Source organism: Oncorhynchus kisutch, linkage group LG19 (assembly GCF_002021735.2).
Source record: "Oncorhynchus kisutch isolate 150728-3 linkage group LG19, Okis_V2, whole genome shotgun sequence".
Lineage (NCBI taxonomy): Eukaryota > Metazoa > Chordata > Actinopteri > Salmoniformes > Salmonidae > Oncorhynchus > Oncorhynchus kisutch.
The window spans coordinates 22594589-22605807 of record NC_034192.2 but is presented as its reverse complement, the minus strand read 5'-3'; the positions used below and the strand labels follow the sequence as shown (position 1 = coordinate 22605807).

General features: G+C 40.2%; 1 protein-coding gene across 2 annotated transcripts; it reads right to left on the bottom strand.

Annotated features, from left to right (window-relative positions):
* Positions 1-6786: 6786 nt before the first annotated feature.
* Positions 6787-11211, bottom strand: LOC109864455 (60S ribosomal protein L35a). 2 transcript variants are annotated; one of them, XM_020452246.2, is made up of 5 exons: positions 11144-11211; positions 10587-10626; positions 10124-10276; positions 7820-7964; positions 6787-6853 (listed from the first exon to the last, which is right to left on the bottom strand). In XM_020452246.2, exons 2-5 carry the CDS (start codon positions 10595-10597, stop codon positions 6830-6832), a joined length of 333 nt encoding a protein of 110 aa, XP_020307835.1. In that variant the 5' UTR covers positions 10598-10626; positions 11144-11211; the 3' UTR covers positions 6787-6829. The 2 variants fall into 2 exon arrangements, with proteins under 2 accessions (XP_020307835.1, XP_031654456.1); XM_031798596.1 differs by having other exon boundaries at positions 10729-11154.
* Positions 11212-11219: the final 8 nt, after the last annotated feature.

The window sequence follows — 11219 nt, the reverse complement described above, 5'->3', positions numbered from 1 at the left end:
ATAGGGTTGGGGGGATACTGAACATTATCGGAGGATTCAATATTATGGTGATGTGGTCATTTTAATTGAAACATTATTTGAGGACATTATGAAGGCCAACTTCATGGTGACGTCACACGATGTATCAATTCGTCCTACTCTGTATTTATATGGAAACTCGACAAGCCTGTTATAAACCGGAAAACAACCATTTCATCACGAGCCCCGTGCCATAGTACACTGCTCCGGGCTGAGAGCTATACCGCCTGAGCATCGTTGCACAACAAGCATCCTCACATATCTTAAAATCATAGAATAGTGTATGGCCGCTTTGGCGAAATCCGATTAATGCAATTAACAAATCAACCTTTCAGTACTAGGCGCAAAACGTGTAGGTTTTCTAAAACGTCAATATGCAAAATGTCGATCTATAAAATATTAACATAGTCCCCCGATTATAAAATATTGTATTTATAAACATTTGCAAAAATAAGTGAGAAAAAAAAAGTATAATCTCGTTGACAAATACCTGCGTCTCCTTGTCAGCCAGCCGAGCCCGATCAGTGGCCACAAAAAAAAACTATTTACTTATAAAGCTGCTCTTCGAGGAAGCCGCTGTGTTGCTGGAATGTAGTTCAAGAAAAATAACTATTCATTTACGGGAAGCGTAAACGCATGAGACTAGGGTTCCCATGCGCGCCTAATGGCGAGCGCAGATATTTTAGGTGGAGTTTATGCGTTCTCATTCTGCCACTGTGGTCTGGATGCTGCATTGGCACATTAAAGAAGCATATTCATTCAACAAATGTTTTTATTTTTTTGTCCGGGATTGCAAATTAATTTCTATCGGTTGGTCGCCTTGACACAAAATGTGGATCCTTGTGCGCTGCATAATTACGCAGTGGTTCGCGCGTATTTGGCCTTGACCACAAAATGTGTGTGCGCAACACACACCAAGCAGCATATTCCAATTTAATAGTCATGGGAATCCATTGAAACATTTATATTAGCTCGCTAGGTAGCCATTGTATATCATTGTTGCATGTTCCTTTTGACTCCCCTTATGTCCTACCAACTCCGAGTATTTAATGTTGTTATGTAGGTAAATCACACTGCTGCGCTCTCATTCAGCTATTTGCCCCTTACGGATTGTGGTTGTTGTGGATGGCTGTTCACAAATCTAAAATGTAGTTTTAATCCCATTAATGGTTGAATTCAAGAAGTTTAAACTGCGTATCAGTCATTGTTTTTGAAACCAGGGAAAAATACGCTTTTGCAACAGCTGCATAGTGCGGATCCCAGCCTACGGAATAAAATTGGGGCTTTTATTATCGCTCAATCTAATTGATGCTGATAAAAATACAGGCCCAATGGACACATGTTCAAACTCGCTGACTTTTGATAGACTTAGATGACCAATCTGTAGTTTCTACATCCACTTATATATATATCCATTGATTCTTGAAGAATATTGAATAATATAACTTATAAATGCCTCATGAGCTTAGTTCAACTGTCACACTCCATGAGAACCCAAAATATAAGTTTGTTTTTCTCCAATGTTTGTAAATGTAAACAAACACTGTATAGCCTCATAACATGGTTAAAACAATCATGTTTATCATGGATGGTCAGTCCTTGCATCCATAGCTCTGTCTATTCGTCTGAGAGTGGTGACATTTCTCCAGGCCCATCCCTCAGCTTTTTACCAAAACAGATGCAAGTGACAATTTTGTTATTATTTCAGTCTGTGGATTTGCCCTTTAAACAGCTGCAAATGATCCAGATGTCAAAGTGTTAACAACAAAAAGGTAAACAATAAGCCTGTAGCAAACGAAGCATAGGGTCCTCATTTTTCATATGTAAATTGTGTTTATTTTTCAACTTGAATCAATCCTCCATGTCAATAAAATCAAACAAAACAGAGTAGGGCTGGCTAATAAGTCCTTAGATTTGGGGTTATGCTCAGCTAAAACAGTTCACCTATCCATATTTCCAAGTCATATTCTTGACAATAAAGGGGTATAACATTTATCGGAATGACAGGAATTCTGTAAGACTTTGGTTTTTAATATAAAACATATAATTTAATCATATTAGAAGCCAACCCATAAAGTAACATGTAACACAAACGTTTGTATACACACTGCTCAAAAAAATAAAGGGAACACTAAAATAAAACATCCTAGATCTGAATGAATTAAATATTCTTATTGAATACTTTTTTTTTTACATAGTTGAATGTGCTGAAAACAAAATCACACAAAAATTATCAATGGAAATCAAATTTATCAACCCATGGAGGTCTGGATTTGGAGTCACAATCAAAATTAAAGTGACTGATCCAACTTTGATGTAATGTCCTTTTAAAACAAGTCAAAATGAGGCTCAGTAATCCGTATGACCTCCCGACAATGCCTGGGCATGCTCCTGATGAGGTGGCGGATGGTCTCCTGAGGGATCTCCTCCCAGACCTGGACTAAAGCATCCGCCAACTCCTGGACAGTCTGTGGTGCAACGTGACGTTGGTGACAGACACAGCAAACCTTCTTGCCACAGCTCGCATTGATGTGCCATCCTGGATTAGCTGCACTACTTGAGCCACTTGTGTGGGTTGTAGACTCCATCTCATGCTACCACTAGAGTGAAAGCACCGCCAGAATTCAAAAGTGACCAAAACATCAGCCAGGAAGCATAGGAACTGAGAAGTGGTCTGTGGTCCCCACCTGCAGAACCACTCCTTTATTGGGGGTGTCTTGCTAAATGCCTATAATTTCCACCTGTTGTCTATTCCATTTGCACAACAGCATGTGAAATTTATTGTAAATCAGTGTTGCTTCCAAAGTGGACAGTTTGATTCCACAGAAGTGTGATTGACTTAGAGTTACATTGTGTTGGGTTGTAAAGGTTTTTCTTTATTTCTATTTTCTTAATTGTAGAATAATAGTGGATAGCAAAACTATGAACACGTTTGGAATCATGTAGCAATCAAACAAAGTGTTAAACAAATCTAAATATATTTTATGAGATTCTTCAAAGTAGCCACCAGCAAAGCACCATCACACTAACTCCATGCTTCACGGTGGGAACTACACACACAGAGATAATCCATTCACCTACTCTGCATCTCACAAAGACAAGGTAGTTGAAACTAAACATTTCAAATTTGAACTAATCAGACCAAAGGACAGATTTCCTCCGGTCTAATGTCCATTGCTCGTGTTTCTTGGCCCAAGGAAGTCTATTCTTGATGTCCTTTAGTTGTGGTTTCTTTGCAGCAATTCGACCATGAAGGCCTGATTCACACAGTCTACTCTGAACAGTTGATGTTGAGATGTCTGTTACTTGAACTCTGAAGCATTTATTTGGGCTGCAATTTCTGAGGATGGAAACTAACTTATGCTCTGCAGCAGAAGTACATTTGAGTCTTCCTTTCCTGTGGCGGTCCTTATGAGAGCCAGTTTCATCATAGTGCTTAATGGTTTTTGCGACTGCACTTGAAGAAACGTTGAAAGTTCTTAACATTTTCCATATTGACTGACCTTCATGTCTTATTAATGTACTGTCATTTCTCTTTACTTATTTGAGCTGTTCTTGCCATAATATGGACTTGGTCTTTTACCAAATAGGCAATCTCCTGTATACCACCCCTACCATGTCACAACACAACTGTTTGGCTTAAAGGCATTAAGGAAAGAAATTCCACAAATTAACTTAAGGCACACCTGTTAATTGAAATGCATTCCAGATGACTACCTCATGAAGCTGGTTGAGAGAATGCAAAGACTGTGCAAAGCAGTCATCAAGACAAAGGGTGTCTACTTTGAAGATTTCAGCTAATTCTAAAAAGCTGTTTTTGCTTTGTCATTATGGGGTAGTGTATAGATTGATGGGAGAGAAAAAACAATTGAATCAATTTTAGAATAAGGCTGTGGAGTACCAACATGTGGAAAAGGTCAAGTGGTCTGAATACTTTCTGAATGCACTGTAGCCTAGGCAGGCTGGGCTGAAACTCAAGGAATATGATTTCAAGAGAACACTTACGTAGAAAGAACGAAACAAGCTAAAGTCTTTATAAACCGCTAGAATGTATCTACTCCTCTCACATTCATGAGCTAACACACAGTGCATTGGGGAAGTATTCAGACCGCTTGACTTTTTACATTACAGCCTTATTCTAAAATTAAATATTTCTCTCAAATCTACACATGATACCCCACTATGACAAAGCAAAAGTTTTAGATAAAAAAAATTAAAAAGTACCTTATTTACATAAGTATTCAGACCCAATGCATCCTGTTTCTATTGATCTCCTTGATATTTCCACCTGTGGTAAATTCAATTGATTGGACATGATTTGGAAAGGCACACACCTGTCTATATAAGGTCCCACACAGTTGACAGTGCATCTCAGAGCAAAAACCAAGCCATGAGTTTGGTTACTACATGATTCCATGTGTTATTTCATCATTTGTCTTCACTAAATAGTAAAAAAAAAAAAAAACTTGAGTAGGTGTCCAAACTTTTGACTGGTACTGTATATTTTTGTATTCTAAAAGTAACAATCATGTATATACAACTGAAATATCACATTTACTTAAGTATTCAGACCCTTTATTCAGTACTTTGTTGAAGCACATTTGGCAGCAACTACAGCCTCGAGTCTTCTTGGGTATGATGCTACAAGCTTGGCAAACCTGTATTTGAAGACTTTCTCCCATTATTTTCTAAATATCCTCTCAAGCTCTGTCAGATTGCATGGGGACCATTGCTGCACAGCTATTTTCAGGTCACACCAGAGATGTTCGATCGGGTTCAAGTCTGGGCTCTGGCTGGGCCACAAGGACATTCAGACTTATCCTAACTAAGCCACTCCTGCGTTGTCTTGGCTGCGTGCTTAGGGTCGTTGTCCTGTTGGAAGGTGAACCTTCACTCCAGTCTGAGGTCCTGAGTGCTTGGCAGCAGGCTTTCATCAAGGATCGGAGTACTTTGCTCTGTTAATCTTTCCCTTGATCGTGATTGGTCTTCCAGTCCCTTCCACTGAAAAAACATCCCAAGAGTTCTTTAGGTGCCTTTTGGCAAACTCCAAGCGGGCTGTCATGTGCCTTTTACGGAGGAGTGTCTTCCGTCTGGCCACTGCCATAAAGGCCTGATTGGTAGAGTGCTGCAAAGATGGTTGTCCTTCTGGAAGGTTCTCCTATCTCCACAGAGGAACTTTGGAGTGACCATCGGGTTCTTTGTCACCTCCCTGACCAAGGCCCTTGTCCCCGATTGCTCAGTTTGGCTGGGCGGCCAGCTCAAGGAAGAGTCTTGGTGGTTCCAAGCTTCTTCCATTTAAGAATGACGGAGGCCACTGTGTTCTTGGGGACCTTCAATGCTGCAGAAATGTTTTGGTACCCTTCCCCAGATCTGTGCCTCAACACAATCCGGTCTCCGAGCTCGACAGAAAATTCCTTCAACCTCATAGCTTGGATTTTGCTCTCACATGCACTGTCAACTGTTGGACCTTTTATAGGGGCGGCAGGGTAGCCTAGTGGTTAGAGCTTTGGACTAGTAACTGGAAGGTTGCAAGTTCAAACCCCCGAACTGACAAGGTCCAAATCTGTCATTCTAGGCCGTCATTGAAAATAAGAATTTGTTCTTAACTGACTTGCCTAGTTAAATAAAGGAAAAAATATATAGACAGGTGTGTACTTTCCTAAATCATGTCCAATCATTGAATTTACTACAGGTGTACTCCAATCAAGTTGTAGAAACATCAAGGATGAGCAATGGAAACAGGATTCACCTGAGCCTCATACAGTAGCAATGGGTCTGAATAAATAAGATTTTTTTATTTATAATTTGGCAAACATTGACAAAAACATGTTTTCGCTTTCTCATTATTGGTTGTGTTTAGATGAGGAAAATGTTTTAATCCATTTTAGAATAAGGCTAGAACGTAACAGAACGTGGAAAAAGGGGTCTGAATGCACAATCAAAAACAGATAGGGTGCAATTGTTTAACGTATAGCCTATTCGACTGAAACCTTAGTTTCAGACCAATACATTTTAAACTACATATTTAGTTAGCATAAAATCAGACTAAGTCATCTCAAACGACTCACGCCATTTATAAGCTTATTTTACAGGAATTGCTCCGCATACTTACCTAGTTTGACGCATTAAGCCGTTGATGCTCGCTGCCAGTCATCTCTTGGGTCACTTCCATGCATTCAAATTCCAGTGTTCACACACATGGAAATACACTTGTAGTTTGATTTGGACTTTACGCACTGGTTTCCTCCTCCACACCCATTGAACATGTCGCTGGACTTTTTTGCTAGGAACGCCATCATAAAGCTGGTCAGCGCATCTGGATTGCAGTAGTACATGCCAAGTCAATTGTAGGAGTGAAGATAAGTTAAACATTGCAATGTAGGCAGTGAAAAGTCATATTGAAACAATTAAGCACAGGGGCCAATTGCAAACTAGAGGTTTGAGTTAGGCACCCCCATATGGACATCCATGTTTTTGTAATAAAGAGTTCGTCAGGCTTAACATTTGAGGGTTTAAATTAACTGTGAAGCAGCAATCCCAAAGGTTAAGAAATTAGATCATTTTACCTAACTGTACGTAGGAATAATTTATTTGCAATATACAATTATTTCCCTTGCTTAAAAACAAGGAGTTACACCATCACAATCCAGAAAGCACAATAGTATTATAACACTTCACTGGTCAAGAAAAGTTAAGACAAATATGGTCAATTCCTGAAAATAACACTGATTCCCACCCTCTGACTGCCAAGAAAACACAAAACACTAATTGTGGAACTGAGTTGTTTAATGTATGTACACAAACATGTAAATTACACACGAGACGGGTACAGCATCTGAAAGACAAAAAGCAGCGAGGTGAGTTCATAGGCACCAAATCAATACAAACATACATTGAGTGGGGAATTGGCACTTCCAGATGTTTTCCATATGCGCACTTGCCCAATATGTAGTGGTCATGAGGGGGACGTTTAGTACTAAAATAGAGCCTACTACAATCCATCGAAAAGGTTTGATTTTTTTAGCATCAACTTATAAAGAAAAACAAATCCTTTGTAGCTTCACCCCACAACCCAGATGAACAGCAACAATAAGTGGTGTAACACTGCCAGATAAATATTTAAGGAAACCGACATGCCTGAAGGCGAAGCACTGCCCCAACATCTGACAATGGTGGGTTTATTTTTCTCACAGCTTGCCTCATACACAACCAGTCACTGGAAATGGCTGAAAACCACTTCGAAATGTGGTAAGTGTTGAAATTAAGCATTTTGCTGTTCAAGTTATCCGTTAAGGATGTTGCATACAGCAAAATTTCTTGGATTTTCCATCCAAAGATCAAACCACCGAACAAGAATGCCTTTTCCCTCTCACAAAATCAGTTTCAAGAGGTGATCACACAGAATTACATGGATGTTCCCTGAACTAACAAAAGTTCAAGTTACTCCAAATTCAGGCAACCTCCTTCCTAAAGTACCTCTGATATTAGACATTGCTGTACAAGCCCTACAAAATCACACTTGAATCAACTAATCAAAAGTCTTTGGAGCTGCTGTGTAAGTTAATCAGGTGCGCTTGTGCAGGGATAAAACAATGTTCTATATGGTTGGGTTGCAGCAAATTCCTTTGAGCTGTATTTGCTTTTGGCTCAAACCCTACACAGAGCAAAAAAGCAGTGCTTCCCAAACCACCCATGGGGGACCACCACTAGACAGTGAAGGGCTAGAACAGACTGGACTGTCTGTAGGTCCAGGAAGAAACTTATTGCTAATCAGAGAAGAGCAGCTGAAGGTACTACTCACCACTCTGACTCTGTGTCCCATGGCCTTTGCGGGGAGGTTACTGCTGAACTTTGCCCGCACCATTCCACTGTTGCCATGAGCGCGCATGACTTTGCCCCAGATTACCCGCGTCTTGTTGGGCTTGCCACCAGGCGTCACTGTGTTCCTGATAAGATTGAAGACAGTGAGCAGAATTAGATGTCTGTCACAGAACCAAATTAAAACAAGGACAAAGTTCCACCAAAAAAGTGGCTCTTCTATAAAAACAGCATAACATCAATTTGAAATTGGGCCAGACAAGGGAGAAGCATCTTAGAGTAAGGCATAAAAACCATTTTATAATACAGTAATGGGAAGAATACGCTGTCCTACAAATCCCTAAAAGCCTGCCACAGCACAAAACTATAGAGAAAACAGTAGCTTTGTGTTTACAGACGGGTGATGTCAACAACAAAAATGTGTATTGGTAAACACCTCACTCGTCTATACGGTGAACTGGCAACACTAGTCTAGGTTAAAATAATATAACCCACACATTTAACATCCACTATCAAACAGGTCAGATGAGACTATAGATTACTACCCTAGCAGTGTTAAATCAAAATATATTTTATATTTGAGATTCTTTAAAGCCACCCTTTGCCTTGACAGCTTTGCACACTCTTGGCATTCTCTCATCCAGCTTCACGAGGTATACAGAAGATGGTCTTCCCCTAAGATGGTCAGAAGATGGTCTTTTAGCTAAGTCCATATTACAGCAAGAACAGCTCAAATAAGCAGAGAAACAGCAACCTATGAAGGTCAGTCAATGTGGAAAATTAAGAACTTTGAAAGTTTCTTCAAGTGCAGTCGCAAAAGCCACCAAGCACTATGATGAAACTGGCTCTCATGAGGACCGCCACAGGAAAGGAAGACCCAGAGTTACCTCTGCTGCAGAGGATAAGTTCATTAGTTACCAGCCTCAGAAATTGCACCGCAAATAAATGCTTCAGAGTTCAAGTAACAGACATCAACTGTTCAGAGGAGACGGCGCAAATTAGGCCTTAATGGTCAAATTGCTGGAAAGATGCCACTACTAAAGGGCTCCAATAAGAAGAGACTTTCTTGGGCCAAGAAACACGAGAAATATACATTAGACAGGTGGAAATATGTCTTTTGGTTTGATGAGTCCAAATTTGAGATTTTAGGTTCCAACCGCCGTGTCTTGGTGAGATGCAGAGTAGGTGAACGAATGATCTCCGCATGAGCGCATTGCGCTTAGTGTGACTATCATTTGTTTTTCAACAGAACAATGACCCAACACACCTCCAGGCTGTGTGAGGGCTATTTGACCAAGGAGGAACCCAGTGGTTACTACATGATTCCATGTGTTATTTCATTCATATTTCAACAATGTAGAAAATAAAGATAAATCCTTGAATGAGTAGGTGTGTACCGGGGGGTACCGGGCCAATGTGCAGGGGTACTGGTTAGTCAAGGTAATTTGTACATGCGGGTGGGGTGAATTCTGATACAGCCTGGAATAGAACCAGGGTCTGTAGTGACGCCTCTAGCACAGAGATGCAGTGACCGATGCACCAGTTCATTACTCAAAATGACGGCGCCGAAGCGGACAGGACTTTTCACTGTGACAGAGGCAGTACCTCTATGTTGGTTGGAGAGAAGGATTCGGACATCTTTAGTGTTGTCGATGTCTGATGCTGTGAAACAGCTGATATTAGGAGGTCCTGTCATAAGTTGGTTGGTACAGGCAAGCGGTGGAGATCGAATGATTGCCCTCTCTCATGGAAATAATCTTCTGGTCACATTTATATGTAATTATAAATGGGGTGGTTTCAAGCCCTGAATGCTGATTGGCTAACAGCTATAGTATATCAGACCGTACACCTTGGGTATGACAAAACATTTATTTGTATTGCTCTAATGACATTGGTAACCAGTTTACAATAGAATTAAGGCGACACGGGGCTTTATGGTATGTGGCGAAGAGTCATGCCTATTGGCCATTACCAACACCTCCTTTGGCTTTACTTCTTAAATAATAATTATAAGTATAATATATTATACTTGGTACATTTTGAGTAATTAAGTCAAATTTACAACTGTCATTAAAGAGGTAATGCTCTTCAAAACTAAGTTCCCCTGTAATTCCTTAATTGTTCTTGAGCCAAGTATGTTTGAAATGTGTAAGAAAATGAGCTCTTACATTTTAAGTAATCTACAGCAGAACTCTAGAATTGTATTGGGGTCTAATGGGTTAATATAAAATCCTGTGGTAAATACTTATTGTAAATTAGCCATGAGACAGAAGATGGGGAAACTTACTTCTTGGCCTTGTAGACATAAGCACAGCGCTTGCCCAGGTAGAAGTCAACTTCCTCCCTTGTGTAAACTCCCTCCACCTTGAGCAGGGCGGTGTGCTCCCGCTGGTTCCTCAGGCCACGCTTGTACCCGGCAAAGATAGCCTTGCTCCATAGTCTGCGAAAATGAAAAGACTGCATAAACCAGAGCACTCAACCTGTGCATCATGCTGGTGCCAGAGTAATCCAGTCAGCAGTCAATCAATTGCATACCCTAAATACTCACCAGAATCAACCAATGCACAATAGTACTTCCTACTTTGTACAAACACATATCAAATTCAGTATTAACTACCTCCAAAAAATGACCATACTAAAGAAAGTTAAGTAAAGCCTTGCAAATGTGTCTAGTAGCTAAAACAAAAGTTGTTAACCGTGGCAGATGGCAACAACGCCAACTAAGTTAGCTGGCTATCATTATCACTCACCTTCCTGGCATCTCGAGTCTTCTTCCAGGCACGGAAAAACCTGATGAGAAACAATTTCATACATTATGGTCTCGATATGAACGTGCCTGTAGGTTTGACTTGCCATGTGGTCTGGTGTATGAGTTAGAAGATGACAACTTACAACACTAACGTTTCTGGCTAACGTTAGCTAGATACACATAAGTTCATGAATTCAGGACATTGACGAGATAGCCATGTAGATCCAATGAGGACGCTAAACTAGCCACTGTGGTAGGGTTTGTCCGTTTAGCCACTAACACACACAATAAGGGAATACTGTTGTATCCCAGTTAGCGTTTAGGCTAAATATAGATGCATTTTGGTGTATGCATCTGAACGGCCTCAATCCGGCGCTTGTCAACTTTGTAAAACTATCCAAGTGATATTTTTCTCATCACAGCCTCTCGAACTCAAAATATAGACTGTATGGCAACCTTAACTATATTTCTCTTTGAAACCATGTGTATTTATGCCAAATGTAGACTTAATAACATAGAAATTTAGATTTGATAAAAGTAGCCTTTTGTACTTCTCACCTTCACTGTCTGAAAAATGGCGGAAAAGGAAGTTGGAATGGAATGCTGGGAAATTTACGTAGCCGGTTACGACAGA

Coding starts and splice junctions, on each gene's coding strand:
- LOC109864455 (XM_020452246.2), bottom strand. Junction 7,965..10,123: donor TATGTCTACAAGGCCAAGAA/GTAAGTTTCCCC, acceptor CAATCTTATCAG/GAACACAGTGACGCCTGGTG. Junction 6,854..7,819: donor TGGGACACAGAGTCAGAGTG/GTGAGTAGTACC, acceptor TTTGTCTTTCAG/ATGCTGTACCCGTCTCGTGT.